Genomic DNA, 27,442 nt, shown 5'->3' with positions numbered 1-27,442 from the left:
GTTTCAAGGGTAACAGGAGCCTGGTCCGGCTGCAGCGGTGTGTGAAGAGACTGAGAAGGCTCCGGGTATAAAGGCAGAGCGCGATGACAACGTGCCCTGAGAGCTGCCCTGGAGAAATGCACTGCAGCGGGTTGGAAGTGGGGTCCCTCCGGGTGATGGGAACATGAACGATGGTGCATGTGGAATGGATGCAAAAGTGGGAGAAACTGGAGAACGGGGGCCTTCCCATGGAGCTGCTGCTTTGAGCCTGGACACAGTAATGAGAAGGAGAGTGACGGGGTGAGTGGAAGGTGAGGGCAGGAGAGGGACTTCAGGGAAGAATTAATGAACTCGTGGACTAGGGCTTCCCGCCAACAGAACAACTGCCCCATCCCTGAGCCAAAACCCAGAACTTACATGGACCTAAGGACAGTATCAAAGGTGAGATTTCTAGGATACATCTACAACAAAAGAAAAATTAATAAAAACTGGACATCATCAAAATTAAAAGCTTTAGTATTTCAAAGGACATCATCAAGGAAATGAAACAGTTCACAGAGAAACATTTTATAATCATATACCAGTTAAAGGAACTTGTGCTAGGCTATAAAGGGACTCTTACAAGTCAATAATAAAAAGACAAATAACCCAATTAAAAAAGGAGCAAGTGATCTAAAGATAGTTGTCCTAAGAAGATATGCAAATGGCCAATAAGCTCATGAAAAGATGCTCAATATCATTCGCCATCAGGGAAATGCATACCAAAATCACAATGAGATGCCACATCACCCCTACTAGGATGGCTAAAGATAGATAATAAAAAGCACTGAGGCATGTGGAGTAATCAGAACCCTCATGCCCTGTTGACGGGATATAAAATTGTGTCGCCACACTGGACAACAGCTTGGGAGTTCCTCAAAGGTTAAACAGTTTCCACATGATCCAGCAAATCTGCTCCCAGGCAGATACCAAAGAGAAATGAAAACATAGGTCCACACAAAAACTTGTGCACAAGTGTTCCTAGCAGCATTATGTATAATAGTCAAGAAGTAGAAACAACCCAAATGTCCACCAGTCGACGCATGATAAATAAAATGTAGTACTATCATTCCATACAATGGAATATTAGCCGACGAAAAAATAAAGTTGAACACATGCTACAACGTGGATGAACTTTGCTTATAAGAACGTTGAAAAGAAAATGCCAAAAGAAAAATGAGTTTTAGCTCAAATATCATTTTTTAAGAGGCCTAGCCTGCTCAAGTTATCCTGTTTAAAAAACAAAAGAACAAAGAACTCTTCCCATATCTAGAGTGAAAATAAAAATCATTTAAAAAATTTTCATATAACGAATGAAATAATTTCAGGTCAAGTTTATTATATAGAAATTATATTAATGGGTGTGATAAATACTTTATAGGAGTGTCACACTCTCAGACGCTTTGGCTCCCAAAGGGCTTGGAGTTTTTGTGAGGCTGAGCATCTTCCAAGCAGGTGCGTGTGCTGGTTTGCCAACATCCTCACCACACCCAACCCAGCCCCTTCACACACTGGCATTGCCTACCTGGGCCCTCCTTGTGGCTGTAAATTTTATGTAACCAGTGTACACAATATATTTATAACCAACTAATAGGCATGAGTCATGATTTGTTTAAAATGTCAGTTTTTGTGAACTGGAGGGGATGGGCAGAAAGTGGGATGCTGAGTCCTTGGTCAGGAATGTGACCCAGATTCTAACACTGCTCCTAGGAAAAGAAATATTTCCTTTTATGATGCCACTTCCTGGGACATAGTGAGTTGACGATTAAAAACTCTCTTCAGAGATGTGGGAGAAAAAACAAGCCTAGGGAAAAGTCTGCAGGCACGGTGGAGGAAGAAATTCAGGATGAAATCGCAAGCGGTAGAGCAAGCATGACCAGGCTGAAGTCAGCAGAGACAAGAGGGCAGCGAGGCCCAGTCTCCTCTTCCCTCTCCCACAGCGTTTAGGGCCACGTCCACGGCGCCACCCCTCTCCTTTCTTCCCAACCGAAAAGGGTGCCCTCTTTCCTTCCTTTCTGCAGATGCTGATGAGAATTAACCAGAGGAATTTCCTCCACAGCGACTATAGCAGGATGTCCTCATCCAGTCCTCCTATCTCATTTCCAGGTGGGGAAACGGGCCTGGCAAGGAAATAGGCCGAAACCACGATTTTTAAATGTTGCGTTTAAGTGCTCTGGAACCCTGCGTTCAGAAGAAATTGTGCAAGAACAGATCAATCAGAGCTGATCTGATGGGGACGGGGTATACAGCCATGCAGAGGCCCTGCATTAACTGTACTTCCTGTACTCTTGATGCTCTGATATCTGGGGCCTCACTGACCTGGACAGACTGCTCCTCCCAGGCTAGCCAATCCCCTAATCCCTGGAGATAGCAAACATCTGGCTGAGCACACACCTTTCCTACGGAAACCAACTAATCCGGAGCGATGGCGCCAGCTGCCTCCTTCACATGGCTCTCCCACGGCTGTCACACCCCAGGCCAACATTCACCTGTCTGACTATCCTGGGGCCAGGTATCAGACAAAAAGGCCAGCCCCTACGCTGAGAGCCACTGAAATTACTCAAGTCAGCTACCCCTAAACCTGTCTCCCCTGCTTACTCTGCCTTGCCCATTTCCTCCTGAGAAAACCAGAGGAAGTCTCCTGCCCACGTGTTCCCCTCCTTCCTTCCTCCTTCTGACCAATCGTGGGGCTTTCCTATGGGCCCTCCTCTTGGAACCATAAGTAACAAACTCTCCTTTCCATGGCAGTCCCCTCCTCATCCAATGGCTTTACCACACCTGGATGACATGGGTTACAACAGGCCCATTCTAGAAGTAAACATTATTCCCAGAAATCCTGGAATGGGGATTCAGAAAATTCACATTGTGGAGGTGCCACGACTCGGGAGAGCCTGGCCAGTGAGGTGCCACCCAGATAGCTCTTGACTGTGGACAGAGAAGGGACCAAATATGGAGAGAGGCGCAGCCTGGAGTCACGGGAAAGGACCAGGCGGGACAGGAGGAAGAGCCTGGCAAGGAGGTGGGGGCACAGTAGTGCCCAAGCAATGTGGGCATTAGGAAGAGGGCAGAAAGAAAACAGTGCCGTGGCACAAGACCTGGGTAGCCCCGGGCCGGCTCAGCCGTCCAGTTCTTCCTTGATGCTGATGTGCAGGGGGCAGATGCGCAAAGGCTCTGGAGGCCCAGCTCCCCGTGCACCCCCCAGGTAGAAGTAGGGGCGCACCTCCCCAAAGCGCGCGTGGAAGGTGTACAGGTGGCAGTGGCGCTCCGCGTCATAGAAAGACAGCTCGCCCTCCTCGCACTCCAGCTCCACACGCAGGCGCCGTGGGATGGCCAGGACCAGGGGCGACGTGGCTGGGTCGGAGGTCACGCAGTGGTCCCCCTCCACGCCCTGTGTGCGGCAGACGTACCAGAAACCCGAGCGTGTGTCGTGGTAGCAGCTGTGCGAGTGGCCCTCAGCGCCCGAGTCCTGGCGCACACGCACCACGCCCACCCGCCAGCTCTGCAGCCCCCCCAGGGCCACCTCCCAGGCGTGTGAGCCCTGAGAGAAGACACGGGAGCCCAGCAGGCAGGGCGCCGAGGAGAAGCGTTCCGGGTTCTCCACCTGCACGCGGTAGCCGTGGTTGGTGACGCTGGTGAGGTCGTCAGACACGGAGAGCCAGCCGGCTGCGGTGTTGGGGTCAAAGCTGAAGGGTACTGCGAGCAGGGGCAGAAATGCGGAATCAGCAAACCTGAGGTCCCTTAGGCCACACGTGGATATCTCCAGCCCCACAAACCAACCACTGTGTCCCACTTGGCCCCAAGTCCATGCAAGGAGCGGCCCAGGGTGGGAGCGGTGGCAGGGGTTGGGCTGCATCCCCCAGAAGATATGTGGCAGTCCCAACCCCTGGTACCTCAGAGTGTGACCTTATTTGGGAGTGGGGTGGTTGTACATGTGTTAGTAAGACTGGAGGAGGGTCCCCAATCCAATATGACCTGTGTCCTTATAATAAAGAGGAGACAGACACAGACACACAGGGGGAAATGCTGTGTGATGGCAGAGGTGGGGATCAAAGTGCTGAGGGGGAGCCAATAAGGCCAAGAATGGCCAGGAGGCACCAGGAGATGGAAGAGGCAATGAAGACTCTCCTCTACAGGTTTCAGAGGGGGCCTGGCCCTGCCAACATCTGGATTTTGGATTTCTAGCCTCCAGAACTGTGAGAGAGTCAACTTCTCTCATTTTCCAGTTTTGGTCCTTTGTTATGGCAGCCACAGGAACTCATATAGGCAGAGACACAACATTCACACGACCCAGGGATGTTAGGACAGCATGGCCCATTCCCTGAGTCAGTGATATTCCTCCCTGTAAAACCAGGACACTGTGGCTCGTGTGGGCTGCAGTCGTCTTGGGAGAGGTGATCCCAGATGGAGGAGGTCTTTTATCATACAAAATACAGTTCTGAATAGACAAGGAAGCCAGTTTCCCTCTCTGAAGAGGGGACCAAGTGTTAAGGTCCTGAGAGAAGGCATTCTACCAGAAGGGTTGGAGGTGTCGGGCAGAGTGGAGAAGACCAGGGTACGGGTACTCGCCTGCAAGGGCCTGGCAGAGGGATCACCTGAGAGAGGAGGGGACCTCTGAGGAGGTGGGAGGTGAGCAGAGACTAGCCCTGGTGCCTCTTTGCTAACATAAAGGGCTTCCACCCATGCTTGGGACACCTGCCTGCACCCCCGCTCACCAGATTCCACAGATGCAAGCATCTTCTTCCAGACGCGGTACTGCAGGGAGCCCAGGTACTTGCAGACATCGATAAGCATGCCAGGCTGGACTGGCTCTGGCTCCATGGTGCAGAAGAGTCTGGAAAAGTACAATGGGGTACGGCGGGCAGGGTCAGAGCCATGCATCCTGGGCCGAACTGGGCCAACTGGAAACCAGCAACAGGACTCGTTCCCTTCCCTCAGGCCCAAGTTTCCTGGCCACCTTCCCCAAGACAAGACTGGATTGGGCTATGATGGGAGATGGGCCAAGGCCAACAGGGCTGCTACCTCCCTTCAGAATTCAGTCCAAGGGCTCACCCTGCCCCACCTAGGAGAAATACAAACAGGAGGTTCTCTAACATGGCTGCCATCCTTCCAGGCAGAAATCACACTTACACATCTGGCTCACGGGATGTCTGAGTTGGAAGGGACCCTAAGGATGCTCTAGTCCAACGGTCCCAAGGTGTCCTCCGGCCTTTGCTTGCACACTGCCAGTGGGAAGTGAGCACAGGGAACTCACTCCCTCCAAAAGCACTCTCTTCCATCTTTGGACAACTCTGACTGGGACACAGCTCTTCCTCATTCATCCCTGTGAACCCAACAACCATCAACACAAACCACTGTGGCCTAAGGCTCTCAGAGGGAGGGGGCTGACCGAGAAACAAGCCTGACATTGACCCCGAGAAACGCGAGCCACGTGCAGGATGGTGTTCTCCTTCCCTGCACAGCAGTCGGGGACCCTCCACACTCAGGAGAACAACACTGCCCCAGAGCCAACTGGAACCGGATGCTGTGAGGGGGGTCTTTCCACCTGGCCATCATCCACCACTCCCTCTCAAAACCAGGGCACAGTAGCTCATGTGGGCTGGTGCACCCAGCTGGCTGTTACCTGCTTGCCCCGGGGCCACTGGAGTTTGTACTCCTGGTATTTCTGCCCACTCCTGCCCTCCCCTCCACCCGCTTTGGCAACTTACCGGCGTTTTCGGCTCTTGTGTTTCTGAAAAAAATGAAAATAAAAAAATAACAACACAGAGACACAGATGTAGAGGAAATGTATACATTTCTGACCTCAAAAGGAGTCATGCATTCCATGGATCATAAGTCTTAATATTGTCAAGATGTTAACAATAACATCCCTGCTATGATTTGAACATATTATCCGAAAGTTCATGTGTTGAACACTGAATCCCCAGTGCAACTGTGTTGGGAGGTAGGGCCTAAAAAGAGGTGATTGGGTCATGAGGGCAGGCCCTCACAAATAGATTAATGTAATTACTGTGAAGCGGTTTAGTTATCATGAGACTGGGTTGCTATAAAACAATGAGCAACTACTGTGTCTTGCACTCATTTCCTCCTTCTGCCATGAGATGGCCCACACCAAATGCCAGAGCCATCATGTTCCTGGACTTGCTGGCCTCACCCAGAACAATGAGCTGAATAAACTTGGACTGTTTTATAATTTACCCTGTCTGTGATATTTTGTCATAGCAACAGAAAACATACTAAGACACTCCTTAAGTTGATCTACTGACTCAGTGCAATCCGTTATCCTAGCTGGCTTCTTTGCAGAAACTAAAAAACTGATCCTAAAATTCACACAAAATTTCGAGGGACCCAGAACAGCCAAAACCATCTTGAAAAAGAAGAACATTGGAAGACTCATAATGCCCAATTTCAAGACTTACTACAAATCAAGATATGTGGTGCTAATAAAAAACAGGCATTGGGATCAATGGAATAGAATTGAAAGTCCAGAAATAAACTCTCATATTTACCATCAATCAATTATTTACAAGAGTGCCAAGATGATTTAATGGAGGAATAAATAGTCTTTCCAACAAACGGTAATGGGAAAACTGTATGTTGACATGCAAAAAAAGAAAGAAAAGAAGTTGGACTAACACTTACTATACCATATACAAAAAATAACTCAAAATGCATCAAAGACCTACATGTAGAGTTAAAACGACAAAGAACTTGTATCTAGACTATATAAAGAACTCTTACAACTCAACAATAAAAAGACAACCCATGTTAAAAATGGGCAAAGGATCTGAACAGACATTTGTCCAAGGAAGATCTACTAATGATCAAAAAGCCCATGAAAAGATGTTCCAGGTCATTAGCCATCAGAGAAATGATGACATGCAATACACAAGGAGATGCCACTTCACACCTACAAAGATGGCTATAATTTTTCAAAAACAAATTTTGGCAAAAATGTGGAGAAACTGGAATCCACATACATTCCTGACGGGAATATAAAATGATACAGCTGCTCTGGATAATGGCCTGGCAGTTCTTCCAATAGTTAAACCTAGAGTTACCATATAATCCAGCAAATCTACTCCCAGACATATTTCCAAGAAAAATGAAAATATGTCCACATAAAAGTTGCTACCTGAATGTTTACAGCCATATTATTCATAATAGCCAAAATAGAAACAACCCAAATGACCACTGTCTTAGTTCATTTTGTGCTGCTATAACAAAATACCACAGACTGGGTAATTTATAAACAATAGTTTATTTCACTCGTGGTTCTGAAGCTGGGAAGTCCAAGAGCAAGGCACTGGCTTCTGATGAGAGCCCTCACGCTGTGTCATCCCACGGCAGAAGGAAGAAGGGCAAGAGACCACACATAAGACCAACTGCAAGAGAGCAAGAGGGGCCCAAATTCACTTTTATAACAAGCCCACTCTCTCAATAACTAACCCACTCTGCCAGTAACAACATTAACCCATTCATGAGGGCTCTCAGGACCCAATCACTTCTTATTAGGCTCCACCTCCCAACACTGTGGCATTGGGGATTAAGTTTGCAACACATAAATTTTGGGGAACATATTTAAACCACAGCAACCACCAACTGATAAATCAATAAATAAAATGTAATACAGCCATGTGCGATGTAACGATGTTTCAGTCAACAAGGAACCACATATATGACTCTGGTCCCATGAGATTACATCACCATATTTTTACTGTACTTTTTCTATGTTTAGATACACAAATACTTAACAGTGGGCCCTAGTTGCCTATAGTATTCAGTACAGCAACATGCTGTACAGGTTTGTAACCTAGGAGCAAAAGGCTATCCCATATAACCTAGGTGTGGAGTAGGCTACATCATGCAGGTTTATGTAAGCACACTCCATGACATTTGCATAATGAAAAAATTGCCTAATAACACATTTCTCAGAACATATCCCCATCACCAAGCAATGCATGATTGTATATCTATGCCATGGAATATTATTTGGCCATAAAAAGGAATGAAGTACTGATAGATGCTACAACATGAATGATGTTTCAAAATATGCCGACTGAAAGAAGGCAGTCACAAAAGGTTACGTTACATAATTCCATGCATTTGAAATGTCTACAATAGGTAAATCTATGTAGATAGTATGTAGATTAGTGGTTGCCAGGGCCTGCTAATTCTAGTAATTACCACTCTGTTAGACTCAATTTAGGTAACAGTTTTTATGTGGGAGGAGGAACTGGGGAGTGACAGCTAAAGCAGGGCTGCTTTTGGAGGCATGAAATGTTCTAAAATTGTCGTGATGATTGCACAATTCTGTATATACTAAAAATCACTGAGTGGTACATTTTAAATGGGTGAATTGTTTAGCATGTAAATTATATCTCAATAAAGTTGCTAATAAAAAATAAAAAGGAACCACAAACCAAAATCATCCCTGAAAGCACTCTGGGTACTGGGCAAGACAATACTCCCAGTTCCCTAAACAGAATCCACGAGACACACAGCTTTTGGAGCCCACGAAATGGTTTTTCTATCTTTTTTTTTCCCTTCATTTTCTTTTAGAGACAGCTCTGAACACAGAATGATTTCATAATCAGGGACATTTTGGAGACAGAAGGCTTCACGGTTCAAGGCTCTGAGTGAGGTGGAGAACTCCTAAAGGTCCCACCCAGGAGGTGACACTGCCTGAACAGATAACCATCCCTGTCGCCTCCCGCTCCGCTCTACAGCGACATCCCTTCCACAGCAGTCAGCTGTTTTCCAGGGACAGGAGACACCTCACCACCCTGGCCAGTTTACAGACCAGCTTTCAAGCCCAGAAATTTCCCTGCAGGAAATTTGTAAGGACCGATGGCTCATGGGGAGGAAATAAATCAATAAAAGGAAGAAAAAATGAATAATACTGTTTTTTTAAAAGAGAGAACAGAATCATCTTTTTCTTAAGAAGATAGAAAGCCAAGGCATCATGTTTAAATAAAAAATTTAAATAATTGAATGCTTTTAAAAGAATTCATTTTATTAAAAGGTAGAGACAGGAAAAAAAAATGAGAGTAAGAGAGAGGGCAAGAGAAAGGAAGAAAGAAGAGACAGGAGCTAGGCACAGTGGAGCGCCAGCAGTCCAACTACCTGGGAGGCCAAGGTGGAAGCATCACTTGAGGCCAGGGATTCAAGACCAGCTTGGGCAACATAGTGAGACCCCCCTCACCCCCACCTGACTGTTAAGAAATGAAAAACTTAGCTGGGCATGGTGGCTCGTGCCTGTACTCCCAGCTACTCAGGAGGCTAAGGAGAGAGAATCACTTGAGCCCATGAGTTTGAGGTTACACTGAGCTATAATCACCCACTGTACCCCAGTCTGGGTGACAGAGCAAGACCCTGTCTCTAAAAAAAAAAAGAAGAGAGAGGAAGAAATAAGAGGGTTTCAAGGAACTCTGCCCTGGTAACTCTTTTTAGCTTCATGACACAAGCAGAGCAGATCACTTGTGAGCTCTTCCAGGCCAGTACCCGGGAAGCTCCAGGAAGATGAGGTTGGCCAGGGCTGGTGGGCTGTGGCTCCCAGTTGGTGCCGGAACATTTGGCCCTGTCACTGAATAAAGATGCTGAGCTCCTTACCATGAGAAAAGAAACATCGTCCTCCTTCATCTCCATCTGCAGCCGTTCAATCTCATGTGCCAGCACCTCTGTCTCCTCCGTGAGCTGCTTCATCTTCTCGTCGGCCAGAAGCTGCTTCTGCCTTGTCTCCTCGGCCATGGCGTCCAGAATGGCCTGCTCCTCCACTCTCAAGAACTCGCGAAGCTTATCAAACTCCTGCCGGATCCGGCCTTCTAGCCATGCAGCCTCCACCTATGGCAGAGAGCGGGAGGGAGTCCGGGGTCAGATACGGAGGGAACCTCCATAACCCAGCAACTTTCCCATTTTTAGCAAAGGAACTTTATGTTCAAAGAAATCATGTATAGAACGCCTATAGATAAAATATCAACATAATAGTTTGTAAGCATCAACATAGTAGTTTATAAGCACACATTTCTAAGTTCAGATTTCAAATGGGAAAGTCCAACAACCTAATAATAGGTTGTTTTGATAGGGTTTTTTTAAAAATAAAATCACAGCTTATAGATTGCAATTGTAGTACTATAATCTCATCTACATACAATGTTCAGTTCCTTCTTTAGGTTGCACCATAACAAGGAAGTCCTGAATCATAGAAATGCATGGCTGCAAATAGCAATGATTTTTTTTAAAGTATTTGCCTTCCAGTCTTAGGACTTAAAATTTGTCTGATCCAGAGGCTTTACCAAAGGAGCAGTAGGAAGTATTTATTTTAAAATAATCATTAAAATAATATACACACTCCAAATCATAACCACAAAAGGTTTGTTTTGTTTTTTTTTTTCTCTTTTTTTTTTTGAGACTGAGTCTCACTCTTTCGCCTAGGCTGGAGTGCAGTGGTGTGATCTTGGCTCACTGCAACCTCTGCCTCCTGGGTTCAAGCAATTCTCCCTGCCTCAGCCTCCCAAGTAGCTGGGACTACAGGTGTGTGCCACCACGCCCGGCTAAGTTTTGTGTTTTTTAGCAGAGACGGGGTTTCGCCATGTTGGTCAGGCTGGTCTCAAACTCCTGACTTAAGGTGATCCGCCCGCCTTGGCCTCCCAAAGTCTGGGATTACAGGCATAAGCCACCGTGCCTGTCCTCACAAAAAGTTTTTTCAAAGGGAAGATAAAACCATAAATGTAATTAAAGAAAAAGCAAATAAATATTTCTCAGCTTGGAATAAAAAAGACATTCCTTGGTGCAATACAAAACTGAGAAGCCTCGAAGAAAGAATGAGATAACTGAATACATAGAAAAATAAGAGGTGTGTATGGCAAGAGACTATTCATAAAGTTAAAAACAAAAATGTAATTCCATGACAACTGTTAGAAAACCCATTCAAAATGTGTGCTGTGGCAATGGCAGGTTAGTAATCTCATCTTTGGACTGAAAGTTAAATATTGATGTTCCTCAATGTATGATGGGGTTACATCCCAATAAGCCCATCATAAGTTGAAAAACGGTTAAGTCAAAGCAATGAATACACCTAAACTACTAAAAACATCATAGGTTAGCCTAGTCTACCTTATTTATTTATTTACTTATTTATGAGACGGAGTCTTGCTCTGTCGCCCAGGCTGGAGTGCAGTGGCACGATCTTGGCTCACTGCAAGCTCCGCCTCCCGGGTTCACGCCATTCTCCTGCCTCAGTCTCCCAAGTAGCTGGGACTACAGGTGCCCGCCACCACGCCTGGCTAATTTTTTGTACCTTTTTAGTAGAGACAGGGTTTCACCATGTTAGCCAGGATAGTCTCGATCTCCTGACCTTGTGATCCGCCTGCCTCAGCCTCCCAAACTGCTGGGATTACAGGTGTGAGCCACTGCACCCGGGCTAGTCTAGCCTACCTTAAACGTGCCCAGGACACTCACATTAGCCTGCAGTTGGGCAGAATCATCTAACACAAAGCCTATGTCATAACAAAGCACTGAGTGTCTCATGTAATTTATTGAATACTGTACTGAAGGGGAAAAACAGAATGGTTGATGGGTACTCAAAGTACAGTTTCTACTGAATGCACATTGCCTGTGCACCATGGTAAAGTCAAAAAATCATAAGCCAGGGACTGTTTGTATGTTTATAGCTCTGAAAATATAACAAAAGGATTCACTGAAAAAGTGAAAATGGCCAAAAAAATTGAAAATGATCCACTGAAAAAGAAATGACAACAGGAAGTATATTTGCAACATTTATGACAAATGGCTATTATTCTTAATGTACAAAGCACTCTTACAAATCCACTGAGAGAAAAGACAAATATTCCAAGGGAAAAAAATAATGTGAATTAGCATTCACAGAAGAAACATAAATGGCCGTTATGCTTGTGAAAAGCTGTACAGACTTACCAATAATCAAAGAAATGCAAATGAAGACAAACAGCATGGCTAACCCATCAGACTGAAAAGACTGATGTCTGCATTGGAGAGAGCAGAATCCAGGGTGATTCTTTTTTTTTTTTTAACATTTAAGTTCCAGGACACATGTGCAGGATGTGCAGGTTTGCTACACAGGTAAATGTGCACCATGATGGTCTGCTGCACCTGTCAACCCATCACCTAGATATTAAGCCCCGCATGCATTAGCTATTTATCTTGACGCTTTCCCTCTCCTCGATAATTCTTATCACACAGAAAAATCAAGAACAGCGCATGGCAGGAAAAACCAGCAAGTGCAAGGTCAACTCCTGCCCACTCACCGTGGGCAATGATGGCCTCACTATAAAGGAATAAACACTACAACTTTCACTTTTCTCATCGACTTGATTAAATGAATTTAATAGACAAAGTATTAATCAGGCTGGAATCCTAGGGGCTTCCCACGTGACCTCATTACCCTCAGCCTCAGCAAAAAGCTCAGGACTCCTACACTCCCTGGCATGGGCAGGTAGTACTGCCACATGGACAGACAGACGCTCCCCAAGTATCCCCAACCCAGTCCTGGACAAGGCAAGCCAGTCATATGGCTTTAGCCACAAAAGGAAACCAAGTAAGAGAACAATGATGAAGCTACATGACTCCACGATGACTACTGGAAAAACAACTCAACAAACTCCAGCAACAGCAGGTTCGTAATTGCTATTTGGAGTTGGAATTTCAACATGTATTTATAGCTCTGACATCGGATGACAAAATAATCCACTGAAAAAGTGAAAACTCTCTCCCACCAGTCTGTCGGTCTATTAGACATCAGAAATGTTAACGACTTCTCTCTGTTGGGCACTTATATGCATTATTTTATCTGATTTTTTTTTTTTAAATCCTAGTAAGAGGGAATTGCCCTTTTTTTAGAGGAGAGGATTAGCTTGGAAGGGGTTGAGGGATCCGCTGGGGAACTGGGCTTAGATTTGGAAATAGGTCTGCTTTGCGGTTACTGCCCTGGCGCCCAGTGTGTCACATAGTCCTTTCTTCCACTCTGTTCCACCAGCTCTGTGGCTCAGGGTAAACTCCACAGCCAGATGTTAATGAGGCCCTTGCCTGGGCCTAATCCTCACCTTTGGACACATAGTAGGACCACAGGGTCCTGAGGACAGTGCCCAGCAAACCGGACCAGGCATGGCTCAGCTGTCGCTAACATGAGTCTAACAGAGTGGTAATCACTAGAGGCAGCCACCTCAGAAAGCCAAAGACCACAGCCAAGATCAAAAGTCAGAAACAAGGCTGCCAATCCACACGGGACCTGGAGGAAGAGAGGGTGCCAGGCAGAACAACCAGAGTGGGGACAGAGGGAGCCCATTCATTCATTTGATTAACAGTTACTGGTTACTTACTCACTTCACTCAATCAACAAACATTTTTATTGGTCACCTATTGTGTGCCAAGAACTCCTCTAGATAATTGGCAATAGTGTGCCCTGTTTTCATTATATTCTGATGGGAAGGGATAAAAAGCCAATAGAAAACCAAAGGTAATTACAGGTAATGAAGTGTCATCAAGGAAATAAACCAGGGAAGTGTGCCATTGAGTAAAAGAGGAGGGTGATCAGGAAAAGTTTCTTGAAGGGGACATCTGAGATTTTAATGGCAAAGATGCTGGGCATGCATTCTGGGGAGAAGACTTAGTTTGCTTAAGGGACAGAAAGAAGATGAGGCAGAGAAGTAAATGAGGTTGAGGATACGCAGGGTCAGGCAATGGCCTTGGAGGCCATGGTAAGGAATCTGGGTGGTACTGAGGGTGACTGGAAGCCCACTGGCAGTTTTAAGCAGAGGAGGGGCACTGCTGGTGTGTTTTACTAAACAATCACCCCAGTCCGTGGAAAGCAGAATACAAAAGAAAGAAAGCACGAGGCCCAGGCAGGAGGCCCAGTGAGAGATGATGGTGACCTGGACCAGAACATAGAGAGTTTGACAGAAATAACGTATTTTAGAGATGGAGGAATAGGATTGCTGATGGAGTGGATGTGGCAACTGAAAGAAAACAAGAAATTACATGAGTCCCAGGTCATCACTGAATGCACAGGTGGCGGTGATACAATGCATGTGCCACAGGGCAGATGGTGTTGGTAGCTTTTTAAGTCACTCCTGTGGCTGCTGGCATGATCACACCTGGGTCTTTAGAGGGGCCAAAGCAGAGAAGCCACGGTCAGCATCCAGGACGTGGCTGCACAGGACCATCAGAGGTAAGGGAGCCCACCTCTACCCAGAGGGTTATGTGAGACAAAGCCAGGGCCGACGCATCTTCACTCCTCCCCCGACTGCCCTGAGTGGACCCAATCTCCCTGCTCAGCCCCATCGTTCACTCACCTGATTGTGCTTGGCGATGGCCTCATAGGAGCGCCGCATGGCCCAGAAGGCCTTGGCCTTCTCCCGCAGTGCATGCTCCATGTTCCTGCACTTGGCCTGATGTGGGAATGAGAGGAAGACAGGTTAGGGCTGGAGGTTGGGCTGGGAGGGCAGACACATCACATTTACAACTGGGACTCCACTTCAACACAAGTGTAACTCAAATGCATTTGCCGAACCCCATCCATGCCAAGTGCTATGGGCACAGATGGTAAGTACAGTCCTGATCCTGAATCAGACATCTATGGGATAAAGGGCCCTCAGATATCCTCTAAGGCCCTCAGATATCCTCTAGTCCAGCCTGGTACAGACTGGGAGATGGGGCTGAGAAGTGACCTGCTCTCATGTTGGTCACAGAACCAGCTAGAAGAGTGTCCCATGAGGGCCAAAAGCTGGTTCATGCTGGGTCTGAATCCCTGAGCTGTGCAGACAACTGCAGACAGTGTGGTCACAGGTTCCCTTTGCAATTTCCTAGACTGAATGGGTCTGCAATCTCTAATGGGCGGTAACTGACAATGGGGGTGGAGCTGGTCATTTCCCATGGGGTTCAGTTACCTCCCATGAGGCCTTACCTCAACCTGCCCCTCCATACCCCTCCCGCATCCTGACATTCTAACACTGCTTGGATCGCATGGAATACTTTAATCAGCAGGCACAAATATTTTTCGTTCAGTAGTTTTTGTTTCTTAAACTTTAATGATTGTTTCTGATGTCCTTGGACGACCTGAAGAACCACGACAGTGTTTTATGTTGGATTCCTGCCTCTTGCATCTGAGGCCTATCATTTTCTCTCCCTCTTTATCCTTTTCGATCTATATTCTCAGGAAGCGTCTGAAGTTTTTTCCTAAGAAAAATAATTCAAACAATTATAAATGGTTATCATGTATTCAGCACTTACTCTGCGCCAAGGACTATGCCAATTACTTGAGAATTTATGTCATTTAATCATCACTCCTCCCTAGCAGATAAGTTATATTACTGGTCCCATTTACAGATGAGAAAGTGAGGTACAGAAGGGAAATGACCAGCCCAAGGGCACACAGCTAGTACGTGGAAGAGTCAGGACGTGAACCTGGACAGCTGTGGAGGCAGCTGCTGAGACAGTACCCAGTGATCCCTCCCTCCTGTGAGATGAGTGTTTTAAGCTGCTAAATGTTGGGGTGACTGGTTATGCAGCCATAAATTATACAGGTGTCCCCCAAAACCTTATTCCCATCTGGACCTGATTTAGATGACAAACCCGGACTTTGGGCTGATGCTGTAAAGGGATGAGATGTTTGGAGAGGGCAAGTGCATTTTGCATGTGGAAGGGACATGACTCCTTATGGGCAAAGGTCAGATTCAGGCAGGCAGCCTCTAAAGTGGCCCCAATGACCCTCACTTCCTAGTACTCATGCCCTTGTGAAATCCCCTGCCCTGTGGGCTAGTGACTTGCTTCTGACCAAAAGAATGTGGCAAGTGATACTAAGTCACGTCAGAGGTTAGGTGACAAAGGCTGTGCACACCCTGCCTTGCTCTCTCTAGCTTGCTCACTGGGATGGCAGCCCATGTGGTCAGCTGCCCTGGGAGTGACTGTTGGGGCAAGAAACTGAGAGTAGCTTCTGACCTACAGCCAGTGAGGGACTCATGCTCTCAGGCCAACTGCCAGTGAAGACCTGAATCCTGCCAACAACTACACATGTGAGTGTAAATGAGGATCCTGCCCTAGCTGAGCCTTCAGATGAGACCACAGCTCCGTACCTACAGCCCCTCATGACAGGCCTTGAGGCAGAGGCACCCAGAGCTAAGGCAGGCCCAATTCCTGACCCACAGAAACGCAAAGATAATAAATGTTTGTTTTAAGGCATGAAGTTTTGGGGCAATTTGCTAGGAAATAGAAAACTAGCCCATTGGCTAGAATTAGCCCACAATACTCTGACTGCAGCCCCTCATGAGACACCTTGAGGCAGAGGCACCCAGAGCTAAGGCAGGCCCAATTCCTGACCCACAGAAACTCAAAGATAATAAATGTTTGTTTTAAGGTGCTAAGTTTTAGGGCAATTTACTAGGAAATAGAGAACTGGCCCATTGGTCCCACTCAGTAGCCCATTCCTTTAAGTCTTACAGTACAGAAAACAAAATGGTTACTGATTTCATTTTCTGCAGTTCTGTTTTATTTTCAACTCATTTTGATCTTCTCATCTTAAGTGAGAATATTTAAGATTTTTAAACATTGTTTTCTATAGTATATCATCTATCATTTGCATGAATGCCCCCACGAATCCACTGAAATGTCATTCCAATGTTTTATTTTATAGAATGAGATTTTTGACACAAATTCATGTAAGAGTCCAAAAGGACAATTTGGTGATTTGCCAAATTAGTGTAAGTGACAGAGTGAAGCAGCTGCCCATGTGCATTACCCAGAGGTGTGCAGGCCCCAAAACAACACAGCCCAGCCCCTGCCCTTCAACCCTGGCCCTTAGGAAGTCATGGGACAATAAGGATGGAAAGGGGATAGTCCCTTGATCTTCTCAAACTTTTCAACCACTTAGAGAGTTCTGGTTTCCTTCAGAAAAGACCAATCCTAAAATGGCCCTTCTCTGAGATGTCAGTTGATGAGACTAACCAACAATTATATTACTATTACTAGCAAGCAGTTACTATTAAGCATGTACTATACACAAGGCACTAAATTATGCACTTTACAAACATTCTATTTAATTCAATTATTTAATTTGAATTCTCCCTGTAAGGTAAGCACTGTGAGTCCAACTACACAGAGGATCAAGTTAGACCCAGAGGAGGTAACCCTCTTGTACATGTCTCCTGGGGACACATGTGAACTTGTTTCTCTGTAATATATTCCTGGGGATAAAACTGCTGGGCCACCAGATGTGTCTTTAACTTTAGCAGGTAATGCCAAACTGTTTTCCAAAGCAGTGGTACCAATTTTTACAGCAAGAGCAATGTTAATGGAAAATGTTTATTGACCACTTCGATGTTTAGTTTTAAGTACTCAGTAAAGTACTGCCCATTTTTCCATTACGTTGCCTGCCATTTTCCTAACTGGTGTGTGGGAATTTATTATATATATACAATGTATGTCCTTGATTAGTTAGAGATGTAATGGGTATTTTCTACTTCATCATTTATCTTTCTTAATTGAAATATGGCCATATGTATTAGTCTTTTCCTTTAGGATTAGTACACTAGTTTTAAGAAACACCTCCCTACACTGAGATCACAAAAACAATCATATTATTTTCTCAAAGCTTTATGGCTTTGTATTATTATTGTATAGCTCTGCATTATTTTCTCAAAGCTTTATATCTTTCCTTTCACGTTTAGGTCTGACGTGGATACCTGGAGTTTATTTTTGTACATGGTGTGCCCAGGTAGTTCCTTGTCTCAGCACCGTTATTGAAAAAGACCATCTCTGCTCACTGGTCTGCAGAGCCACCTCTGTCTTAAAACAGACATACATCTGTTACTTGGTTCTCTCCATCTGTTTCTCTGGCCCATCTGTTTATCCTTGTGCCGATATTACACAGCCTTAATTTCTGTAGCTGTAAAAAAGAGGATTTCTGATAGGTTTCTCTTCAAGAATGTCTGGGCAATTTTTGGCCCTTTGAGGGTCATATAAATTTTAGAATCTGTTTGTGAAGTTACACAAAAATAATCGTGTTGAGATTTAGATTAGTATGGTATTGTCTCTATAGATCAATTCGGGGAAAACTGAAAGGCTTAAATACTGACTCTACTAATCCACGAACATAATATATCTCACCAGTTACTTAATGTTCTTTGATATCTCTCAATGAAGTATATTTTTCCCTATCAGAGTTTTGCATATTTTTTATTAATTTCTTCCTAGATATCTTATTTTTTATATTATTGTAAACATATTTTTAAATAAAAAAAAAAACACCAAAACAGGGTCTCCCTCTATCACCCAGGTTGCAGTGCAGTAGTACAATCATAGCTCACTGCAGCCTCCTGTGCTCAAGTGATCCTCCCACCACCTCAGCCTCCCAAGTAGCTGGGACTACAAGCATGCACCACCACACCTGGCTAATTTGTTTCAACTTTTTGTAGAGACAGGGCTATGTTGTGCAAGCTGGTCTCAAACTCCTAGGCTCAAATAATCCTTCCGGCTTAGCCTCCCAAAGTGCTGGGATTACAGGTGTGAACCTCCATGCCTATGTTTTATTTTCTATTTGCTAGTGATACATAGAAATACAACTGGTTTTGTATCTCTTGATTTTTGGATTCAGCATTCGCCTAAACTTATTAATACTCATGATTTAACTGTAGAATCTTTACTTTCTACACATAGAAATCTCAGTGCAAAAATATGCAACCATATTATCTACACGCCAGTTTTTCTTCCCTTCTTTCCAAACCTTACATCTTTTATTTATAATTCTTGCCTTAGTTCCTTGACAAGGCTATCCTGCACAAAACTGAATAAAGTTGGTCATAATGGGCATTCCTGTCTTTTTCTTGATGTCAGTAAGAAAGCTTTCAATGTTTTGCCATTAAATGTGATATTTGCTATAAGTTTTTTTGCTAGATATCCTTAATCAAACTAATAAAATTCCTTCCATTCCTAGTTTCCCGCTTTTTTAATCACAAAAAGATGGTAAATTTTATCAAATGTTTTTTCACTGAGATAGTTATATTAAGCAACACAGAATTAGGTTTCGTTTTCTTATCCAGTCATGTCAACATTTTCATTTAACTGGAGCATTTAACACATAATTACCGATATGTTTGCATTTAAATCTGCCACCTTGTTCTGAGCTATTTGTCTTGCTTATTCTATTTTTCTTTTTCTTCCTTTCTTTTTTTAAAATTTACTACACTTTTTTTTATTCCACTTTTCCCTTTCTGTGCATCTAGTGGTTAACCTAGGAAATATGACACGTAAGAAGTGTGAATTTGAATGCATCTAAACAATATTCTTTTGCTTGCTTTTGGTATTAATTTTAACCCTAAATATGCTTGGATTACAAATAGAATTACCACTCAAGGGACCTGCCTGTAGCCCAAGGAGCACATGAATGGGCAGTAGCAGGGGCCCAAGACAGATCTGGAACATCCCCCAGTCCCAAGCTCAGGAGAGCAAAGAAGCCTTTTAGCATCACATTATAACACTGAAGTTTTTTGTTTTTTTTTTTTTGGTTTGAGATGGAGTCTCACTCTTGTTGCCCGGGCTAGAGTGCAATGGCGCGATCTCGGCTCACTGCAACCTGTCTCCCAGATTCAAGCAATTCTCTTGCCCTAGCCTCCCAAGTAGCTGGGATTACAGGCTACACCCAGCTAATTTTTGTATTTTTAGTAGAGACAGGGTTTCACCAGGTTGGCCGGGCTGGTCTCGAATTCTTGGCCTCAGGTGATCCGCCCGCCTCGGCCTCCCAAAGTGCTGGGATTACAGGCGTGAGACACCGCACCCGGCCCACGTTAAAGATTATTTAGTTATAAACACACACAAAATAGGTTTTTATTCATACTAAAGGATCCAGAATGTGATCATATAGACTACATTATTTCCCAAAAATGACAAATTGATTCCTTAAGCATCAAATTTCAATTGCATATTGAATACCTTAATATGCTACCCACAATTTTCATTAACACGTTACCCACAATTTTCATTAACAGGACAGGTGCTCTGTGGTATAGCTGGAAGTAGGAAGGTAGGGGCAAGGGAAAGAATGAGTATCATTGCACAAGGTCTTCACAGCCCTTTTGCAAGTACTTACCAAAGTGCTAGAGTTGCATTTGAAACCAGCTCTGTCTGGTCCGAGCCAGGTTTTCTGCCCTGTGAGACTCTGCTGCTCTGCCTAGTTCCCTTCCCACCTGCTTCCTCCAACTAACCCAACATCACCTTGAAAACTCAGCTCTAGTACCCCTCATTTCTTCCAGGAAGCCCCCTGATCTTGCCAGCCCTGGTTCCATTCCAGGGGCTCACAGCGCCCTGGACACCTCTGTCTCCGCACTCACTATCCAAGGTAATAGCTTCTCTTTCCTGAGGGCAGGTCTTAACCTCCAGGTCCTCTCTACCTCGCACAGTGGTGCTCAGTACACTTCTGCAGAAGGAATGCTTGCTCTGCAAGGTGAGAGACTTTGTTTTGTCCCCTGCATATCCAAGTCCCTGCATAAAGTAGATGTTCAGTTAATCATCTGCCCAGTCAATGAGTACATGGAATGCCTGTGTTTTTTCTGCTATACCACTGTGCCTCCTGGACTGAAGGTTAGGAGGGCTGGTTTGGAGCCTTGTCTTTGTCACTACCCACTGGTGAGTTGGTAAAAGTTCCTTCTCTCTTCAGCTATCAAGCTCCTCACCTTAAAAATCAAGGCAGAGAAGTTTCTACAGTCTCTCAAATTTCACCATTTGTTTTCAGGCAGATTGATGCAGCAGCCAAGAGTTCTGGCACCTGGCCATCCAGGTTCAAATCCCAGCACCTCCACCTAGTAGCAGGTGATCTTGAACATGTTCCTTCACTTCTCTGCACCTCCATTTCCTCATCTGGATAAGAGGGATAAAAAATACTACCAAACTCAAAGGACTGCTGTGAGGACTCCACAAGTCAATACCTGTAAGATGCTTACATGAGAGTGGCTGGCACATGCTGTGCATTTGGCACAGCTCTTAAGTGCCACCTACATGCCAGGTAACCTAACTCTCCTGCTGGATATGGTCCACGTTTCTTAAATGAACAGCAAAAATGCATGGAGGATAACTTGAGCTCATCCAAATTCCTTTCTTATGCAACTCCAACTCAGTCTCCCAGATCTGTCTTTCCCCTATGTGTTCAGACCTCGTTCCGAAGCAGGTGTCTGCCATGGAGCTCACTGCTGGAGGCCATCACTCAGGAGCCTCAGTGTGCAGTCTAGTGAGACACCCCCCACTGTTCCCATCTCCCAATACCACTGGGCACAGGCCTGGACAAGCAAGCAACAATGTCCTCTGGTGCAACCGAAGAGCTGGTAAGTCCTTGCCTAAAAGCTGGGGATCAGGATGGGGTGAGTGGTTAGGAAATGGGGAAAACCACTGGAAGGGGGAAGACTTGGAATGTGGCTCAAGAGGTATCGAGAGTACCCTCGGGTTAGATCCAGCCAGATGGACTCTACGATGTTGACCCCAGAAGGGGAGAGAGGGCTGGAGCTGGGACAGGGAGAGGCTGTGGCAAAGAGTGGTCATCATGCCAGTCCTGTGAGATGGGTAAGACATGGTCTGGATAAGACAAGGGTCTGGACAAGGCAGCTCAGCACAGGCCTTCTGTTGAAGATGTAAGCTGGAGAGCACTGGACTGAGAGGCAGGAATCCTGAGTTCTGACCTTAGAACTTTATGTATGTATGTACGAGACGGGGTCTTGCACTGTTGCCCAGGCTGGAGTGCAGTGGCCCAGTCATAGCTCACTGCAGCCTCGAATACCCGGCCTCAAGCAATCCTCCCATCTCAACCCCTCTAGTAGCTGGGATTACAGGTATGTGCCACCACACCCAGCTAATTTTTTTCTGCTTTGGTGCAGGATCTTGAACTCCTGGCCTCAAGCAATCCTCCTGCTTCAGGCTCCCCAAGCACTGGGATTACAGGCATGAAACACAGTGGCCTTGATCCACCTCTCACTACTGAGATGTAACCATTTCCTCACAAGATGTAACCATTCCATCACAATGGAATGACAGTCATTCTGAGGATGTTTTCGTTTAATGGTAACCTAAACCAATACTAAGACAATCCAACTCCAAGTCACGGAATAAACAGCGCTGACATATGCTTTCAGTTCACAACTTCAGCACCAGCATTTGTATTTTCTTCTTTTTTTCGAGACAGAGTCTTGCTCTGTCGCCCAGGTTGGAGAGCAGTAGCACAATCTCAGCTCACTACAACCTCCACCTCCCAGGTTCAAGCGATTCTCCTGCCTTAGTCTCCCAAGTAGCTGGGATTACAGGCACCTGCCACCATGCCGGGTTAATTTTTGCATTTTTAGTAGAGAAGGGGTTTCATCATACTGGCCAGGCTGGTCTCGAACCCCATGACCTCATGATCCGCCTGCCTTGGCCTCCCAAAGTGCTGGGATTACAGGCGTGAGCCACCACGCCCGTTCACCATTCGTATTTTCTTAACAGCTTACTTGGTATCAAGCCATACAACTTTCATTGTCTTGTCCTGATAAGGAAAGAAGAGAAATACACATAGCAGGTAAAGAATGTGCCACACCCAGATGAAGGCCAATCCCGTAACAAGAAAGCTCCAGAGCTCTTCAGAGAAATTTGGGTGGATTAGTCACTTGGAACAGAGTAATGGGAGAATCAGAAGTATCTTGGCCAGGAGTAGAGATTTTGTTCCAGCAAAATAAAACTTTAGAATTAGTATTTTAAGTGGAATGTTATTGATTTTAGTTTTGTATTCAATCTGTTCACTTCCTTTGGTTTTATTGCTTATATGTGGCGTGAGCAAGTGCTATGTATACCAGGTTTGCGTTTGTATGCATGTAAGTAATAAAATAATTTAACTTTCACTGCTGGACTATTTTTTCCTTTAAGAAGAATGTGTACTCGTTCAAGTTTGAGAAACACCGCACTAGGATTTCTGAAGGTCCTTCTAAGCACTGTTTCTTGCTAGAGCTCTGCTGTAAGCATGATGCCAGATTCCCAAATCTCATCAGTCCTTCCATCATATGCCACTGCACCTACGACAAAAATCCCAGCTCCTTAGCACGGCCCTCTGTGTCCTGCAGGATCTGTCCTGCACTCCCTCGTCCCCACGTGAAACATCTCTCGGTCACTGCACACCCCAACACTGCGCCCCGCTCCCCAACCCCCCCCCCCACACACACTCCTGGCCGCCCCTCAATCAGCTCCTCTCAGCGAAATCACTTCCTTGGAGACTCGTTCCCACGCTCCACCAAACAAAAGCAGCCTCCCCCTTACAATCTCCCACCACATCCTGTACTGTCTTTCACAGCAACATTGAGCTGAAACTATGTAATTATTAGGGAGATGATACAACCATGCTCACGAAGGGAAGGTCTAGGACTGTCCTGCCCTGTACTGGACATGCAGTACTGGCACACAACCAGTACCTTCTGCCGTCCTGACAGTGGTCAACAGCCACTCAAACCCCTAACACATAGTCAGCTGCCCACACAAGTCTGAGATGAGAGAAATCTCTCTCAACGTCCAGGATCAGTATGAACTGAACAAGGCTCCAGGTGATCTTTAGAGCTACTTGCTCTGTGATTCTGGACAAGTTTCTTACCCTCTCTATGATTCTATCATTATCTATAAAATGGGGATAACAGCACCTAACTGTAGCAAGCTGAATAATTATTCCCCCCAAAAGATGTCCCCATTCTAATCCCCAGAACCTGTGAATATGTTACTTTGTATGGCAAAAGGGACTGTGAGGATGATTAAATTAAGGATCTTGCCATGGGGAGGTTATCCTGGATTACCTCGGTGGGCCCAATGTCATCACAGTGTCCTTATGAGAGGGAGGTAGTAGACCTGGTCAAAGAAGGCAAAGTGACAACAGACGCAGAATGAAAAGACATACTTCAGAGCTAGAGGAAGGGGGCCTCTGTAAGCTGGAGAAGGCAAGGAAAGAAATTCTCCCTGGAGCTTCCAAAAGGACTGTAGCCCTAACGACACCTCAATTTTAGGACTTCTGACCTCCAGAACCATAAGAAAACAAACTTGTGCTATTTTAAACCACCACATTTGTGGCTGTGTATTACGACAGTAACAGAAAACTAACACAGGACCTGAAAATAAGTTTTTGTAAGCATTAAATTTGTTGACGTGTGAACACTGAAAAGCATCTAGCACAGAGTGAGCACTGAAATGTGTCCGCTGGGATGATTCTGGCAAAGTAATCTTTTTCTAAAGCACATACCCCATCACAAGCTCCCCCATTTAGAATCTTTCAGGGCTCCCCACAGCACACAACTGGAAACTCCCTCAGCGAGGCACACAGCTTCTTACCTAGTCCCTTCTTACCAAGGGGTGGGGGGAATCTTCCCATACTGCTCCCCCACAACCACCTACATTGAATCACACAGAACTACATCTTGTCTATTGACTGTCTATGCCCCCTGCTCAAATGAGAATTCCATGAAGCTAAGAAGAGGCCACGGCACCCAACAGCCATCAGTACCCATTTGTCTAGTAAATGAGTGATTTGCACCCTGCATCTGGCTGACCACGCTCGGCTCTCATTCTTCTCAGATCCATTTGGGACTAGACTACTCAGCCCCTGACATCATCTTGAGTGTCCACTGACTTGACACCATCGTTCTTCTGCTAAAATCCCCAGCTGCTGTTCACAGCAAGGGTGAGCCACAGGCCTCCTGGATCCTCCCGCACTTCCATCCTCAGTCTAACTACCCTGAAATTCCCTCGGTGCCTGGAAAGTCAGGCTTTCCCACTTCCAAATGTTGCTGCCTCTACCTGAAATACGCTCTTTCACCTGGCTGACACCTCCTCTTCCGTTGGGTCTCTGCTGGAAGCTCCTTGAGGCTGGAAATTATCTATCTTGCCTCCTGCAGTATCCCTGGGACCCTGCAGTAGCAGGCATCTGCTGGTGCATGGCTCTCTGCTCTTGAATCCTAGCTTGGCCCCAACCTGGGGGCTCTGCCTGGATATTCTCAGCCTTGACCCCTGCCCATCTCCTGATCAGCACCTCGGCCAGCCAAATAGGGATCAATCATGACCTGAACCATGATCCCTCCTTGACCTGGGCCCCAGACCCCAGGCTGGCCAGCACTTATTCCAGCTGTTCCAAATCAGGATCTGCTACTTCCGCCAGTGGAAACAGGAAAAGCATCGACATGGACCCATGTTAAGCAAAAACGGTGACAGGAGTAAAAGGATTACTCACTGAGACATGCATACTGACAGCATCCTTACATTCCCCTTCACTTTGTCAAATGCATATGGAGCGGTAACAGACTTCTGTATTTAAACAGGTATTGCAAAAAAGAAGGCAGGGCTGCAGAGGAGCCCAGAGACCAGGCACTGGGGACTCGGGCAGCTCCTCCTCTCCAGTCCATGCAGCTTCGGGCCAGCTACCCAGTGTTCTCCCAACTGGGACTCTGACTCATGCATTAGCAGGTAATGAAATAAATTCAGTATTTCACGTGCTGGGTAATTTTTTAAAAGTAAAGTAACAGAGGCCAGGCGGAGTGGCTCACGCCTGTAATCCCAGTAGTTTGGGAGGCAGAGGCGGGCAGATTACTTGAGGCCAGGAGTTCCAGACCAGCCTGGCCAACATGGTGAAACCCTGTCTCTACTAGAAAAAAAAAAAAAAAAAAGTGTTGGTACCTGCCTGTAATCTCAGCTACTCAGGAGGCTGAGGCACCAGAATAGCTTGAACCTGGGAGGTGGAGGTTGCAGTGAGCTGAGAGCACGCCACTGCATTCTAGCCTGGGCGACAGAGGTCTCAAAAAAAAAAAAAAAAAAAAAAAGTTAAGTAACAGAAAATGCCAGAGTGCCATGGACATGTTCAGAAAACTTGTTTCAACTGATACATATGTTCTGGATCACAAGGGAAAATGCACTGCTTCCTATGGGCTAAGATTAAACGTTTTGGAAAATGCTGACTTAGGCTAACCCTTATCTTCTGTTCATTTTTCCTTCCTATACTGAAGAATTCTCCATGTTAGTTTTGCCCTGTAAGTTGCTCCTGGGTTTATGTATAGCCACTAGAACTGTAGGTATGGAGATGCTGGTTTATAAACCAGAATAAGCCAGTCAGCCAGCTAGGGTCAGAGGCCTCTCCCCCAGATAATACAAACCGTGGGATCAGCTTGGCAAGTAGGTGACTGGTTTGGGGGAAATCTTAAGGTTCCAGGTTCCACAGCCCTGGCCAGGTCTGTGGCTCCTCCTCCACTTCTAAACTGAGCGTGCCAAGCTACAGGGCTCGTGGGCTGCACCCACTTCCGTGCCGCTTAAAGGGACCTGGGCCACACCCGGCTGGCACAAAGGATGCATGGCCTGGGCCCTTCAGAAGCAAATGTCGCTGTCTTGGGAACATCATGTAACCTCAGCTCTCACTTTCTGTCTGCGTTCTCTTCTCCTAGCACGGACCCCTGGGCCGACCTTGAAGAAGCAGCCAGGCCCTGTAGGGAACCTGGGTCGGAATGGTGGGGTCCTGCAAGCTGGAAGTGAGACGCAGGCACACTGGGCTCTGGCAGGCAGGACAGGCGGGAGCAGCAGAGCCAAGGGGTTCCGGGTTCCAGTCCCGGCTCGGCCGCCTCGTGCAAACCGCTGCTCTTACCCGAAAGTCGTGGGCAGTGTCCTTCACCGGCTGCACGCGGTGCCCCTGGTGTCGGGGGTCGGCCTGGCAGGAGCAGCACAGCAGCTCCTTGTCCTCCAGGCAGAAGAGGCTGAGCTGGCCGCGGTGCAGGCGGCAGACGCGCGAGAAGCGGTAGCTGGTCCAGCGCGCGCCCTCGGCCTCTTCGCGCAGCAGCTTCTCCACCAGGTTGTTGAGGGTGTGGTTGGTGCGCAGGTCGGCGGGCGACGCGCGGTCTTTGCACACCGGGCAGGTGGGCGACACCTGCACTTCCCAGCAGCGGCTCACGCACCCGCGGCAGAAGTTGTGGCCGCAGCGCAGAGTCACTGCGTCGCGGAAGGGGTCGTAGCAGACGGCGCAGAGCAACTCCTCCTTGAAGGAGCGGGAAGGCCCGGGAGACACGTCAGGGCTCAGCTCCATGGCACGAGCAGCCGGCCCGGGATCCCGAAACTTTTGCTCCGGCCCCTCCCACCCGTCTGGCGCCCGGAGGAGCCCCACCCACTTCCGGTGTGCACGGGAAATTCTGGGAGAGAGGGACGTGCCTTGTGCCCGCAGTTCCTGCCTGCTCGGCTCGGGGCGGGTCCCTGGCCGGGGTAGCACGGTAGGGTCTCCCAGGCGGCGCGGTAGGTCTTCCGTGTCACTGGAAACCTACTTCCGGCTGGAAATGGGAACAGGAGCCCGTTCCTTAACCAATCCCCGGGAACCTCAGGCCCGCGGATGGGAGAAACCAGCGATCCCAACTTCCTGCTTCCGAAGTAGTGGCTGGGTCTTAAA

At 46.5% G+C, this 27,442-nt stretch overlaps 1 protein-coding gene across 1 annotated transcript; it reads right to left on the bottom strand.

Annotated features, from left to right (window-relative positions):
* Window positions 1–477: 477 nt before the first annotated feature.
* Window positions 478–27,442, bottom strand: TRIM35 (tripartite motif containing 35). Its single transcript, XM_017885231.1, has 6 exons — window positions 26,654–27,442; window positions 14,343–14,438; window positions 9,628–9,858; window positions 5,724–5,746; window positions 4,731–4,849; window positions 478–3,711 (listed from the first exon to the last, which is right to left on the bottom strand). Exons 1-6 carry the CDS (start codon window positions 27,086–27,088, stop codon window positions 3,134–3,136), a joined length of 1,482 nt encoding a protein of 493 aa, XP_017740720.1. The 5' UTR covers window positions 27,089–27,442; the 3' UTR covers window positions 478–3,133.

The sequence above is a fragment of the Rhinopithecus bieti genome, unplaced genomic scaffold, assembly GCF_001698545.2.
Source record: "Rhinopithecus bieti isolate Rb0 unplaced genomic scaffold, ASM169854v2 scaffold_315, whole genome shotgun sequence".
Lineage (NCBI taxonomy): Eukaryota > Metazoa > Chordata > Mammalia > Primates > Cercopithecidae > Rhinopithecus > Rhinopithecus bieti.
Note: the sequence above shows the minus strand (reverse complement) of the source record. Positions and strands in the feature narration are given on the sequence as shown.